The following is a 15,954-nucleotide window of genomic DNA, read 5'->3' as shown; positions in this document are numbered from 1 at the left end:
GCAAATGTGAACTTATGAGATAGTGAGGCACTTAGCTCGCAAATTTGTCTCCGCCGGCGGTCAAATAGCTTGGACCGTCCCACTGCGATAAGGTGGCCTCATTGGGACAGACCCTACACTGTGAATATGCCTCTGTGTGAACAGTTCAGTAAGCATGGCAGGATCTGGAACATCCAAGACACCTTATATACACACCTGATAGAGTGTAGGGTCCATCCCAATGAGGCCACCTTATCGCGGTGGGATGGTCCAAGCTATTTGACCACCGGCAAATTTGCGAGCTAAGTTCCTCACTATCTCATAGTTTCACATTTGCATCTATTACACCATAGCTGTATAGCTCTCCATGTTTTATCTGCATGTTCATGTTTCACCTATATCCTTGTGCTGGCAGTGTGCTGCTGCATTCTTCTGTTGCTGTATATCTATCTATCTATCTATCTATCTATTTACTGTATCTATCATGATATAAGAGTATTTACATTAGCACTGTTCAGTAAAGTTCAGGTAAGAAAAGCCCCTCCAAGTCTTTTCAGAAATCCCATATACAGCAATTGAGTGGCCACTGAAAGTTTGGAAGGACTGTTTTCATACAATATGGCACAAAAAAAAGAAATATGTTTCATTTTGCTGTTGGTTTTTAGTGAAAGATCCATTTACACAAAAAGAAACATGGATATCAGCAAATACTGGAAACCTGTGCTAGCATTTCTCCTGCGGTGTTGCTATCAGTGTGTGAAGAGTGGGAGGAGAGGGTTGCATTGACAATCCAACACAATGGGCAGCATATTGAACACATTTTATAAGTGGTCAGAAACTTGTAAATAACTCATGAAAGAATAAAGTTACATTAAAACCAAGCACATCATTGTTTTTCTTGTGAAATCCCCAATAAGTTTGATGTGTCACATGACCCTCTTCCTATTAAAAAAACAAAAGTTGGATTCAAAATGGCCGACTTCAAAATGGCTGCCATGGTCACCACCCATCTTGAAAAGTTTCCCCCCTCACATATAGTAATGTGCCACAAACAGGAAGTTAATATCACCAACCATTCCCATTTTATTAAGGTGTATCCCATATTAATGGCCCCTCCTGTACTGCCCACATGGCATTAGATGGTGCCGTAGGGAACAAAGTAACGTTAAAATACACCAACTAACTGAAGGCCTGTGTGAGGGTGGTTTTGCTGCAACATACTTTGGTATATTCACATGCACCAGATTTGTTGCAGGAATTTCAGCATTTACAGCATTGCAAATAATGAGCGACGAATGGTAAGATCGTGCTGCAAAATAGTGGTAGGTTGCCTTAACTTAGCTGACTCTTTTACGCTTATCTTTAAGTGTAGCATTATAACCACTCAATTCTTAAATGTAGAACATTTCCTTCTGTATGAGTTTGCCTCATCTTTACAAATAAAATAATAGTGCCTGTGTTTGATTTTCCAAGTCCAGCGGGTCCTTGATAGATGGGTGAGAGGCTATATGGAGGACTTTAATACCATTAAATGTGGGAGGCATGCGTCACTCAGCCTTCATTACATGCATCCATCACTTTCTCAAAAGCTTCTATCTAAGCTTGTAGAACAGGGTTCTAGGAAATCCTTCATATCAGCAGTTAAATCCATTGTGTGTCTATGTTCATCACAGCTTGTACCTAATCCACTGAAGCCAACTGTACGAATTTTTAGCTTAACCGAATGACAGTAAATCCTTCATAGAAGGTGAAGGCTGTGCTAATATTGGCACCTAAACTGTACGGAAAACATATGTCTTGATTTCCCACTCATAAATGAATCATCAGTTCAAGGCATGAATGCACCGTTCAGTGAACAGCCGTATACCATATGGACTACAATTACTCTGCCCCTATAGCAAACACCACTTTATCATGACACATCTGCCCTGTAATACTGACACCTCCTACAGTATCTTTTGACAGAACAAATACACAAATAGTCAGTCAGTAGTGTAAGATAGGGTTTTCATTTCTTTCCTGTGAACTCATGTGCCTTTTGCATCCTTATCAACAGGTAAAGCCCACACAGATAATGTTACACCTGGTCTGTAAGCCAGTGGTTCCCAACCAGGGTGCCTCCAGCTGTTGCAAAACTACAACTTCCAGCATGCCCGGACAGCCTTTGGCTGTCCGGGCATGCTGGGAGTTGTAGTTATGCAACAGCTGGAGGCACCCTGGTTGGGAAACACTGCTGTAAGCACTACCAGAAATATTCTACAGGACTTCCACAGGGATGTAGCAATGGTGTATTAAAGGGGTACTCCGGTGAAAAACTTTTTTTTTAAATCAACTGGTTATTTAATTACTTCTATAAAAAAATCTTAATCCTTCCTGTACTTATTAGCTGCTGAATACAACAGTGGAAATTATTTTCCGTTTGAAACACAGAACTGTCTGCTGACATCATGAGCACAGTGCTCTCTGCTGACATCTCTGTCCATTTTAGGAACTGTCCAGAGTAAAAGGAAATCCCCATAGCAAACATATTCTGTTCTGGACAGTTCCTAAAATGGACAGAGATGTCAGCAGAGAGTAATTCACTTCAATGAGCCGACCGGAATGAAACGCTGACTCCGGTCGGCTCATTTTTGCCCCGTATGCGGTTTTCCACCGGACCTAAAACAGTGGTCAACCACGGTTTTAGGTCCGGTGGGAAACCGCATACGGGGCAAAAATGAGCCGACTGTAATCAGCGTTTCACTCCGGTTGGCTCATTGAAATGAATTACATACGGGCGGCATACGGGAGCACCCGGTTTTAGCTCCCCCCAGCCGTATGCGGTCCCGTATGGCTGAAAACGTGATGTGAACCCAGCCTAAAAAGTTATAAAACTAGATAAGTACAATATTACACAAGAGGTCCTAACGTTACAAAGAATGTTCCCTAGAGCAATGAGTAATGACAGGAAGACGTTCAAAGTTTTGTGGGGAATATCTGCAAGTATGTTTTCTGTAAAAGAAGCATGTAAATAAAGTATATACAGCAGCCAATCCCCTGGATTCATGTATGCCAAATAGTATAATGATTTATAAAAAATAAAAATAAAAAATCAACAAAAATTATCTTGTGACAAAGTCACATAGAAGGAAACCTGTTGCATCAAAGAAGCAGTCTGATCTGGTAGCATCATGTAAGGGAGGATAGAAGAGCTGAGCAGATGGATATATAGTTTTGTATGATTTGAAATCAATGTCTTTACATCTGTACTAATCATGGTTTTAAGAGTCCAGGGGGCAGTCCAGTATACAAAGATGAATGTCAATCAGTGATGAAGACCACCCACTGGACACCTGTGCCCAGAACTTTGAATGAATAAATACATTCTACTGAATCTTTTTCGACAACACAACATATCAAACTTCTATGAAAAGTATCTTTAATAATACAATTGTTAATTTCTTAAAGAACAGAATAGAATGGCAAATTCATAAAAACGACATAGATGAGTTTTCTATGTCATAGTAGATTGTTGTGTGAAGGGAATTGTGTTAATTTAGGAGTAGATCTACATGATGCATTGGAAGTCTCCTTAGTACAAAAGGTATTTATTTATATGTGCAAACTATGTTATGAGAACCAGCATTGTTCTGTAAAAGGAAGGATTATAAAGAAGGATTAGACGTCACACTAGGGATTGTGTAAATAGAGACACACACATATAGCACCTTACTTGACCCTGCTGACCATCTATATAGTATACCTGGGAGAAACAGCTTACTAGTGAGAAGGTCAAACCCATAAATCTGTTTGCAGAGATTCCCTGAAAAAGTGTCCTGTCGGCCTCTGTCAGATTGGTATACATTGGTACACCTTTTTTGAGGAATGAAATACCATAGTATACTATGTTATATATAACCTAATGGCCCTCATTTACTAATGCAAACTCGACATGTTATGTTGGGTTGTGCTCCAGATTCTGTCGCATTGCACCAGAAATTCTGTCTGCGCCAGATTTTGTGCCAGAATTTGCGGCAGAATTGAAAATACCCCGACCCACTCTCCATTTTGCTAAGAAAACCCGGAAAAGGGGCGTCGCTGATGGGAAAGGGGCGTGGTCTCTGAAAAGGGGCGTTTCCCCAACATTTTCACAAAAAAACTACATATTTACTCAAGTTTCCACATAAAATGTAGTGGATTTGAGCTGAGGAAAACCCTACAGATCAGAACATGTGTAAAAAAAGCAAAGTGTAGGGAAAGTAGAAAATGTAGGGAAACCTTAGTAAATACTGTGGAAAATAAATTGTAGGGAATTAAAACCCACAAAGAAACCTACACAACACTCTTAGTAAATGAGGGCCACTAGGTCTGTTATTCCATACAGTTATAGAGAAAAACTATACGGGACAGTATATGTTTTGTTTTTTTCAATAGGCACTATATAGTAATGTATCCTAAGGAAGGACTACTGAATGCCAATACAGTGGGATACATCTCAGCCTTCCATCCATTTGATGTAAAGTCATGGCTCTAAACATGATGTGAACAGAGCCTAATATCAGTGATCTCCCAGGTCACAATATATATTTACAAGAAATCTTTGGGACTAAACATGTTGCATTACTATTCCAAATAACTAAATTAGAAACCAACTACTGTAGACATGTACCCAGTCCCACTGCACTGGTTATCATTGATACATACTTCGGTGCGATGCTTCAGGCTTGATCTCAATGGCAGTCCTGCTCCATGTTTCCTTCTCTACCTGAGACATGCGGTCACGTGTTAACTGGTAGGATTCATCAGTAGCACAAACGGTGATTTTATCCTGTATAGTGCCAATGCAAGTCAGCTGTTTCTCTCCAGTCCTAGAGCAGACATTGAAGAACTATTAGATATCTTTATAATGTATATTAATCTCAGAAGCTAGAAAAACTGGAAAAAAAAACATAACAAGAATGCTGTCAAATGTTATTATACAATTACAAACAGTATATGGGGGCACTACCTTCTATAGACCTCCTCTGGGGCAATACTGGCCCTACTTAAAGGGGTACTCTGGTGGAAATTTATTTATTTATTTTTAATCAACTGATACCAGAAAGTTAAACAGATTTGTGAATGACTTCTATTAAAAAAAATTCTTAATCCTTCCAGTACTTCTTAGCTGCTGAATGCTACAGAGGAAATTATTTTCTTTTTGGAACAGCTCTCTGCTGACATCTCTGTCCATTTTAAGAACTGTCCAGTGTAGGAGAAAATCCCCATAGAAAACATATGCTGCTCTGGACAGCTCCTAAAATGGACAGAGATGTCAGAAGAGAGCACTGTGCTCGTGATGTCAGCAGAGAGCACTGTGTTCCAAAAAGAAAATAATTTCCTCTGTTGTATTCAGCAGCTAATAAGTACTGAAAGGATTAAGATTTTTTTTATAGAAGTAGTTTACAAATCTGTTTAACTTTCTGGCACCAGTTGATAAAAAAAAAAAAGTTTTCCACCGGAGTACCCCTTTAACTGTATTGGACCAAAGGTTATAATAACATAATGTATCTTTAGCAAAAATAAGCTGGTTTGTCCCATCATATCGCACATCCCTAATTTCATGAGAGTGTTTGTGACAATATGACTGCAGAGGAGTAACTTAGAGCTCTGGGGCCCAATGCAGAATGTGTAACAGGGCCCCACCTACCATGTGCCATTTATAACACTGATACCTTCTTAAATGGCAGAGAAGCCTAGGGTCTGTTCAACCACCAGAGCCCTGGGGACTGCTACTTCTGCACTCCTATAGCTATGCCCCTGAGTCAACACATCCAGCCAAGAAGAATTGATTTGTCCAAAGTTGTTTTGAATATACCATAGATATACTACAACTCATGCACACAGAATTGCTGTCTAAGCTATGTATTTCTGCTACAGATTGCAAAACTGGAAGAAAGGGCTCAGCTGTTAGTAAACATATAACTGTTTAAAGGATAGAAGCTATGTGACATTTTCTCCTTCTACATTATATCTTCTCTTTGAATTGTTTTCTTCTGTACTATAAGACTGAGCAGATATTATAGTCAATACACTGACAACGACCATGGTTTGTCATGTAACTCTTCCATTGATAATATTTTATACAAAGTATTTTATACTGATGTATATTTTTTTAATCGGTTTTCCAGTATCTACTTTATAATGGCCTATCCGCAGGATAGTCAAAATCTGATCAGTCAAGGCCAAACCCAGCACCCCCACAGATCAGCTATTTTCCAGAGCCATAGTGGCCGCATACACAGCTAAGTTTACTGTGCAGTGGCCTTGTTGTGTTATTGCAGCTTAGCTCCCATTCTCTTTAATCAGAACAAAGCTGCAGTAACAATTGCCACTACACAGAGAACAGAACCATCTGCTTCTGGCCCCACGGCTTTATCACACAGCTGATTGGGTACATGGCCTCTGTTAGCTATTGATGGCCTATTCTTAGGATAGACCATCACTAGGTTGTGATCGGAAAACCTGATGCTAAGTAAAAAAAATAATGTACCAATATTTCAATAGTTCTCATAATGTTGTACTCTGATGTAGCTGCCTATTCATTTTATTAGTCTTAAGGCTAATAAGCTGTTTGCAGTCTGCCTTCTTGGTCAGTGGCTTTAGCTCCTTTCTCGCTGGTTTAGGTGTTTAACACCAAGGTGAACAAAAACAAGAAAAACACAAAAACACATGTGATAAATAAACAGGAAACAGTGTGACCATACAAAAAAAGTTGTCTTACTGCAACACAAAATGAAGCTGGCCTGGCGACAGAGCTGACAATGTGAATGGCTTCTGAATCCCCTGTCAACAGCTAATATCACAGGTGAAAACTGCAGTCAGACATATATTTTCCCTGCTGTACCTAATAATAACACCAAATGCAGGGTAAACGTACTGTAATGGTACTCATTACTAGTGTTGCTCGCGAATATTCGCAATTCGAATTTTAATCGCAAATATCGCATATTCGCGAATTCGCGAATATAACGAATATAGCACTATATATTTGTAATTACGAATATTCGTATTTTTTTCGCATATGCGAAATTTCATGTGCATATGCGAAAATATATGCGCATATTCGCGAATATTGAGTCCTCCCTTATTTAATGGTATAGGGAACTGTGACTGGTGCATTAACTCTGTGATTTTTTTGCCCATTGAAACCAATAGGCCCATTGTGGTCTATGGGGATCTCACGGCATGTAAATAGTAAGCTAAGTGGGACCGTCTTGACAGCACAGTGGATGGGAGACCCCCATGGGTACGAGTTCCTGGGAGGGACAGAGTTTTGCAGTGTTGTGGTTTAACTTTACTTTCCTGGAAAAGCTACTGAGTTGCCCATAGGAACCAATCAGATTGCTTCTTTCATTTTTCACAAGGCCTCTGCAAAATGAAAGAAGCGATCTGATTGGTTGCTATGGGCAACTCAGAAACTTTTCCTGGAAAAGTTTCTGAGTTGCCCATAGCAACCAGATTGCTTCGTTCATTTTTCAGAGGCCTTTTCAAAAATGAAAGAAGCAATCTGATTGGTTGCTATGGGAAACTGCACAACTCTTCCTCTACACTGGTTTTGATGAATCTCCCCCCATAGAAGGAGATTTATCAAAACCTGTCCAGAGGAAAAGTTTCTGAGTTGCCCATAGCAACCAATCAGATCGCTTCTTTCATTTTTCACAAGGCCTCTGCAAAATGAAAGAAGCAATCTGATTGGTTGCTATGGGCAACTAAGCAGCTTTTCCTGGAAAAGTTTCTGAGTTGCCCATAGCAACCAGATTGCTACCTTAATTTTTCAGAGGCCTTTTCAAAAATGAAAGAAGCAATCTGATTGGTTGCTATGGGCAACTGCACAACTCTTCCTCTACACTGGTTTTGATGAATCTCCCCCATAGAGGGAGATTAATCAAAACCTGTCCAGAGGAAAAGTTTCTGAGTTGCCCATAGCAACCAATCAGATAGCTTCTTTCATTTTGCAGAGGCCTTGTGAAAAATGAAAGAAATGATCTGATTGGTTGCTATGGGCAACTCAGCTGCTTTTCCAGGAAAGTAAAGTTGAACCACAACACTGTAAAACTCTGTCCCACCCCGGGACTCAAACCCATGGTGGTCTCCCATCCACTGTGCTGCCAAGACAGTCCTGCTTAGCTTACTGTTTTACATGGTGTAAGATCCCCATAGACCACAATGGGCCTATTAGTTTCAATGGGCAAAAAATCATGGAGTTAATGCACCAGTCATAGTTCCCTATACCATTAAAGAAGGGAGGACTCAATATTCGCAAATATGCGCATATGCGGAAAAACAGTGTAGAGGAAGAGTTGTGCAGTTGCCCATAGCAACCAATCAGATTGCTTCCTTCATTTTTGAAAAGGCCTCTGAAAAATGAAAGAAGCGATCTGATTGGTTGCTATGGACAACTCAGAAACTTTTCCTCTGGACAGGTTTTGATAAATCTCCCTCTATGGGGGAGATTCATCAAAACCAGTGTAGAGGAAGAGTTGTGCAGTTGCCCATAGCAACCAATCAGATTGCTTCCTTCATTTTTGAAATGGTGTCTGAAAAATGAAGGAAGTAGTCTGGTTGCTATGGGCAACTCAGAAACTTTTCCAGGAAAAGTTTCTGAGTTGCCCATAGCAACCAATCAGATCGCTTCTTTCATTTTGCAGAGGCCTTGTGAAAAATTAAAGAAGCAATCTTTCCGGGAAAGTAAGGTTAAGCCACAACACTGTAAAACTCTGTCCCACCCAGGGCCTTGAACCAGTGGAGGTCTCCCATCCACTGTGCTGCCAAGATGGTCCTGCTTAGCATACTGTTTTACATGGCTTGAGGTCCCCATAGACCACAATGGGCCTATTGGTTTCAATGGGCAAAATATCACAGAGTCAATGCACCAGTCACAGTTCCCTATACCATTAAAGAAGGGAGGGCTTAATATTCGCGAATATGCGCATATATTTTCGCATATGCACAAAAAATAAAACGAATATAACGAATTTGCGAATTTAGCGAATATATGACGAATAATCGTCCATATACTGTATTCGCGAAATATCGCAAATTCGAATATGGCCTATGCCGCTTATCACTACTCATTACACTCATGGGGATAGGTGAGCAAGCCACATACATGTCCAGGGTGAGTCTGTCAATGCAGAAAGCACTATTTGTTAGCAGCTCTCCACTTTGGTTAGAAGAGTGGGGTCCCGAAGTATTAGGACTTCTGCATGATTTCCTTTAAAAATTTTATTTTTCTTAAAAAAAAAAAAGAAAAGTCTTTCAATATTAAGAAGACTCATATAAGCAGAAGAGAAAAAAAGCAGCTCCCAGGAGGAACCGGTCCATGTATACAACAACGTGGGTCAGTCAGACCTTTCAAATTCATGACAATTATTGGGTTAAGTTTCATGGCCATGCACTTTATGAACAGCTTTGTCTATAGACCTTAGGGGCATTATTATTAGAAAAAACTTTTAAGCTAATACAAATGTGTGTTTAGTGCTTCTCTCCTGGATCTGTGATGGTTTCATAATACAAGTCTGTGGGTTATTCTTGTGATCAATTAAGGTCTAAAAACTCAGACCTTTACCAATAAAAAACTTTTCACATGTTTCCAGGACGTCAAAATTATTATTTTTACAGATACACTTCAAAAGGAAATCTGTCATCAGTTTCACCTGCACTAACCTGTCAGTACAGACAGGTAGTGCAGGTGACACCTGGAGCATGGGCAGAGCTTGGTGACGTCACCTCTGCTGCTTCACTGCTGGGTCCTGCTGCTAGCAAACAGAAGTAGTAACGTCATTAAGCTCCGCCTATACTCCAAGTCGACTCCAGGACGGAAGATACAGCAAAAGATTGCGGTAGAACCAGAGCACGGAATGGGACCAGGTAAGTATGGTTGTCATGAGTGTCATCTGCACTACCTGTCTGTACCGATATGCTAGTGCAGGTGAAACCGATGATAGATTTCCTTTAAAACTGCTCAGAATCTCTCACAAAATACATAGAACATTCTTACTAAAGAGGAAAAGGTAAAAAAAAAAAAAACTGTTGTTCTCACCATGAGGTGCCCTGTCTAATGCACTCGAAACTTGACTGAGGTTTATCTTTAATCTCTCTAGAGAGGTAGAAGGCAAAGACCCGAACTCTGTCATCTGAACCAGAGATGGGAGAAGGAATCTTGATGTACTGTTGGTTATATAAAAAAAAATCTTGTTAAATTGCAGAAGACTTATAATATTTGTTTTAGAAACTGTCAAGGTATGGCCACACATTGAAGATATGACATGGATTTTCTGCACAGTACTTAACAGTACCAGCACAACAGATAATGGATAGTGAAAATGTCAACCACACACTGCAGGAAGAAATCTGAAGTGGAAGCTGACCTGTGGTATAGATTTCACATTGGCTGCATGTCAATATGGCAGTAATGGCCGTAAATGTTGGCACCCCTTGACATTTTTTAAAGAAAATAAAGTATTTCTCACAGAAAATGATTGCAGTAACACATGTTTTGCTATACACATGTTTATTATCTTTGTGTATATTGGAACTAAACCCAAAAAGGGAGGAATAAAAGCAAATTGGACACAATGTCACACCAAACTCCAAAAATGGGCTGGACAAAATTATTGGCACTCTTAACTTAATATTTGGTTGCACACCCTTTGGAAAAAATAACAGAAATCAGTCACTTCCTATAACCATCAATAAGCTTCTTACACCTCTCAGCCGGAATGTTGGACCACTCTTCCTTTGCAAACTGCTCCAAGTCTCTCTTATTGGAAGGGCGCCTTTTCCCAACAGCAATTTTAAGATCTCTCCACAGGTGTTCAATGGGACTTAGATCTGGACTCATTGCTGGCCACTTCAGAACTCTCCAGCGCTTTGTTGCCATCCATTTCTGGGTGCTTTTTGATGTATGTTTGGGGTCATTGTCCTGCTGAAAGACCCAAAATTTCAGATGCAAACCCAGCTTTTTGAAACTGGGCTGTACAGTGCGACCCAAAATCCATTGGTAATCCTCAGATTTCGTGATGTCTTGCACACATTCAAGGCATCCAGTGCCAGAGGCAGCAAAACAACCCCAAAACATCATTGAACCTCCACCATATTTCATTGTACATACTGTGTTCTTTTCTTTGTAGGCCTCATTCCATTTTTGGTAAACAGTAGAATGATGTGTGAAAGAGCACAAAAAGAACCAGCTCACCCCTCCAATCTATAGGGATTTGGCAGCAGCAGCGGGAATTGATGTGGAAGCTTGGATGGAAACACTAGAGCCGGGACTCCAGGTGCAGAAACTCCAAGGAAAAAGAAAGACGGGTATCCGGCTCCAAGGCAGTTAAAATTCCAAACTTTGATGCAAAATTGTTATAAAATCATACAGGTGGAAAAATAGTGAGAAAAAACTAAGGATAAAAGAACAAACGAAACACCAACGCGTTTCGACCTGTCAACAAGTCTTAATCATGGCTTCTGATTAAGCCATGATTAAGACTTGTTGACAGGTCGAAACGCGTTGGCGTTTCGTTTGTGCTTTTATCCTTTGTTTTTTTCTCACAATTGTTCCACCTGTATGATTTTATAACAATTTTGCATTAAAGTTTGGAATTTTAACTGCCTGGGAGCCGGATACCCGTCCTTCTTTTTCCCAGTAGAATTATGTACTTTATCAAAAAGCTCTATCCTGTTCTCATCTGTCCACAAGACATTTTCCCAGAAGGATTTTGGCTAACTCAAGTTCATTTTAACAAACTGTAACCTTGCTTTTTTATGTCTATGTCAGCAGTGGGGTCATCCTGGGTCTCCTGCCATAGCGTTTCATTTCATTTAAATGTTGACAGATAGTTTTCACCGACACTGATGCTCCCTGAGCCTGCAGGACAGCTTGAATATATTTGGAACTTGTTTGGGGCTGCTTATCCACCATCCGGACTATCCTTCGTTGACACCTTTCATCAATTTTTCTCTTCCATCCACGACCAGGGAGATTAGCTACATTGCCATGGGTTGAAAACTTCTTGATAATGTTGTGCACTGTGGACAAAGGCAAATCTAGATCTCTGGAGATGGACTTTGAGATTGTTGATATTTTTCCCCCAATTTTGGTTCTCACGTCCTCAGACAGTTCTCTTCTCCTCTTTCTGTTGTCCATGCTTAGTGTGGAACACACAGACACACACAATGTAAAGACTAAGTGAACTTTTCTCCTTTTTATCTGCTTTCAGGGGTGATTTTTATATTGCCCACACCTGTTACTTTTCCCGAGGTGAGTTTAAAGAGGCATCACATGCTTGAAACAATGTTATTTTTCCACAATTTTGAAAGGTGCCAATCATTTTCTCCAGCCCATTTTTGGAGTTTGGTGTGACATTATGTCCAATTAGCTTTTTTTCTTTCCTTTTTTGGTTTTGTGTATAGCAAAACATCTGTCACTGCAACCTTTTTCTATGAGAAATACTCAAAAAATGTCAGGGTTGCCAACATTTACGGCCATGACTGTATGTTCACACGAACAAATTTCCGCTGTGTGAACATACCTTAAATCTGCAGCGGAACAAAGCTTGCTGAACAGGATTGTGGATTTGCCCCAATTATTTCAATTGGATTCCACCACAAATTCAGCAAAATATAAGATTGGTCTTATATTGTTGTAGAATGTCTAAAAGGGACTGGGGAATCCCATTTAAATCAATCGACAGTAAATTATTGCGGAATTGGGTTATAAATCACTGTGATGGTGATTTGACTCACAGTCCATTTACAAAAGCACCACTATACATTTTATGTACCACATAATAACAATGGAAGAACCACTAACAACAGCCATGTACCAAAAATAATTTTCGCTCTATACTAGATACAGTAAAACTCAAGAAGTAAATTAAAACAGAAGACAATAAAGGAATATTAAAAAGCTTATAGACCTTACATTTGTTAACTATATAGTCAAGGTATAGGTAGAGCTTCAATTTTACTAAAAACTTACTAACAACTGTAATCTATCCACCAAGGTTAGTAGGACATATATTGGGCCATCATCTGAAAATAATGGTTTTATTACAACAATACACATATTCCACACAATTCCAAAATATAGAAAGACCTATAAACTACAGGCATCATGCATAAAAATTATTGTGACTTATCTATACATTATATGTCTTCACTACACAACAAAAGCACACGCATATTGGGGGAGATTAAAGGGGAACTCCAGTGGAAAACCAATTTTTTATTATCAACTGGTGCCAGAAAGTTAATCAGATTTGTAAATTACTTCTATTAAAAAATCTTCATCCTTCGAGTACTAATCAGCTGCTGTATACTACAGAGGAAGTTCTTTTCTTTTTGAATTTCCAGTTTCACCAGTTGATTTAAAAGAAATAATAATTTCCACTAAAGTACCCTTTAAATAAAACCTGTGTAGAGGAAAAGTGGTGCAGTTGCTTTGTTCATGTGTCAGAGGCCTTTTTTTTTTTTTTTTTTAACATAAAAGAAGCAATCTGGTTGCTATGGGCAACTGTTCCACTTTTCCTTTGCACAGGTTTTTATTAATCTCCCCCATTATGTCTAATACTCAGACACTTTTTTAACCATGACAGAAGAGCAAGCACGTCCTTTGGTGGAAAGTCAGGGTTGGATTGGAAAGAGTCTTAGCTTAAATGAACCTGCTGTGCAAGTGTTAGAAACGTCTATGAATCCCCTTTGGGGGCCTATCCAGATGCTGCCCTGGATAAGCCAACAATTAGGCAACATATTCACTAGGGCCTTCAATCTGTAAACAGATGAGCACAAGGGAGATCACAATTAGAAGAGCGAGAGCCTTGGGAGGGACCGACATGAATGAGAAAATCATGGGCTGCAGACAAAAGCACTTGCAAGTGTGTTATTGCAGAAGTGATATAAAATCTTGAATAGGAACCATTAAAACAAAATGGCCGCCATAGGCACATTTTCTTATTCTATCACCAAAATCTCATGTTCTTCTGGACTTTATAGGCTACAATAAAAATTCATATCAACCATTTTAGATAACAGTTGTTGGCAAATAACATGCAAGTGAAACAGAAAATCTATCCTCTTACAAGCCTTTATGCTCCTTTATTAACTAGGGGTCTCCCTCCTAGTGGCCGGCTGCAGCTTGGCGTGACATCATGCCTGAAAAAGGACTGATTTTGGCCTGGCAATCAGTCCTTTTTCATTTAGGCTGTTCACGCTCCCTGCCTGTCAATCAGACAGGCGGGAGCGAGCGCATTGGCTCCCCGGCCACTGGCTGGGGGGCCACTCCTCCCGCACGTGTCGTCGCCGCCCCTGCACGCCCGCTGCCGGACTCTGCAGTATCTGTAAGTAAGAGGGAACGGGGTATGCGATGGAGGGAACAGGGTATGCGGGCGGGCAGGGGGGGGTTGTGATGGAGGGAACGGGGTATGGGGGGGGGGCTTTGATGGAGGGAACGGGCTAGCGCCGTAGCACCGCATGGCACTAACTTATAATTTATCTATACAGGGTGCCTCCAGCTGTTTCACTGCCTATAGATGTCAGGGCAAACTGGGAGTTGTAGTGGTGAAACAACTGGAGGCACCCTGTGTAGATAAACTAAGGGCGGAAGTGTTGTCCCCAGCAGGCATCAGTGACGTGGTGCCTGCTGGGGAAGTCTGCCTGGTAGTGAGCACACTACCAGGCAGACAAAAAGTTATTTTTAATATAGTAAAAAGAAAAATTAAAAGCAGGGAGGAGGTTAGGGATAGATTGGCAATAGGCAGGGACAGAAATAAAATAGGATGGTGGGAGCTACCCTTTAAAGGAACTGCACACAGGATCTGTAAAGGGGGTTATCCAGGAATAGAAAAACAGAGCTAATTTCTTTCAAAAACGCTCCCAGTCTGTCTCCAGGTTGGGTGTGGTTCTGCAGCTTAGTTACATTGAAGTGAATGTAATACCACACAACCTGGTCAGACGTGGAGCTGTTTTTGAAAGAAATTTGCTCAGTTTTTAAAAATTCCTGGATAACCCTATTAAAGCTCGTTCAGCTCATTGGGTTTTTGCTCCTGTTTCTTATCTAGGCTCTTATCTCCTGATTACTTAGTTTGGTGGGACAGCCAGCTCTAGGAAGAGTCCTGGTTATTTAGAACTTCTTCCATTTAAGAATTACAGAGGCCACTGTGCTCTTGGGAACTTTCAGTACAGTAGAATTGTTTTTATATCCTACTTAAAATGTGACTCCACTAAATCATGTCTGAGCTCTACATGCAGTTCTTTCTTCTCATTGCTTGTTTTTTATATGCATTGTCAGCTGTGAGACTTTGTATAAACAGGGCTGTGTCTTTACAAATCCTGTTTAATCATCTGGATTTACCACAGGTGACTCCAATCAAGGTGTAGAAACATCTCAGAGATGGAACGACCCAGAGATACATTTCAAGCGTCATAGCAACGGTCTAAAATTCTGTTTTCACATTCTCATTATGAGGTAATGAGTGCAGATTGATAGGGAAAACTTGACCTTTTTTTTTTTTTTAAGTACAATTCCTTAATGTAACAAAATGTAACAAAAATAAGTAGACTTTCTGAATGCAATGTATACTAATATGTATACTGTATACTATGTATGCTGACCTCAATGGGCAGCAAAATCTGCAGCAGCAAATCTGCAACAAAAATATGCACGTGTGAACACACCCTTGGAGTACATCATTCCACAGATAAGAATTATGACTGCCTTTCTATGTATGTATATCTATTAATTGAGTTACATCTGCCTAAGTTACTAGCTTCTCAAGTCCTTATATAACAATACATAAATCTTGGAACCTAATAGCTATAGAAAAAAAAAAGGACATGTCCCACATGTGTCACAATGAGCATTAAAAAAAGTATTTTTTTTTTCAAAAACACTAGTCCATCTTTTGCAGTCACAGATAAAGAATCTATCTTGGTGTCATTTCTGCTAGTAGGCTCCCGGCA

General features: G+C 40.0%; 1 protein-coding gene across 5 annotated transcripts in view; it reads right to left on the bottom strand.

Moving 5' to 3' along the window:
• ELL3 (elongation factor for RNA polymerase II 3) overlaps window positions 1–15,954 on the bottom strand; it is a 113,140-nt gene that overhangs the window by 36,268 nt on the left and 60,918 nt on the right. For 4 of the 5 annotated variants that reach the window (XR_008892456.1, XR_008892457.1, XM_056572062.1 and 1 more), the window contains exons 3-4: window positions 10,043–10,170; window positions 4,663–4,826 (exon numbers count right to left, since the gene is read on the bottom strand). Coding sequence is in view for 3 of the 5 variants with exons in the window: in XM_056572062.1 (XP_056428037.1) it covers window positions 4,663–4,826; window positions 10,043–10,170 (292 nt within the window). In the remaining 2 variants the exon portion in view is untranslated. The remainder of the gene's footprint in view (window positions 1–4,662; window positions 4,827–10,042; window positions 10,171–15,954) is intronic. The other variant, XM_056572063.1, reaches the window with a different exon arrangement.

Source organism: Hyla sarda, chromosome 4 (genome assembly GCF_029499605.1).
Source record: "Hyla sarda isolate aHylSar1 chromosome 4, aHylSar1.hap1, whole genome shotgun sequence".
Lineage (NCBI taxonomy): Eukaryota > Metazoa > Chordata > Amphibia > Anura > Hylidae > Hyla > Hyla sarda.
The sequence above is the reverse complement of the archived record's forward strand: the minus strand, read 5'-3'. Positions and strand labels throughout refer to the sequence as shown.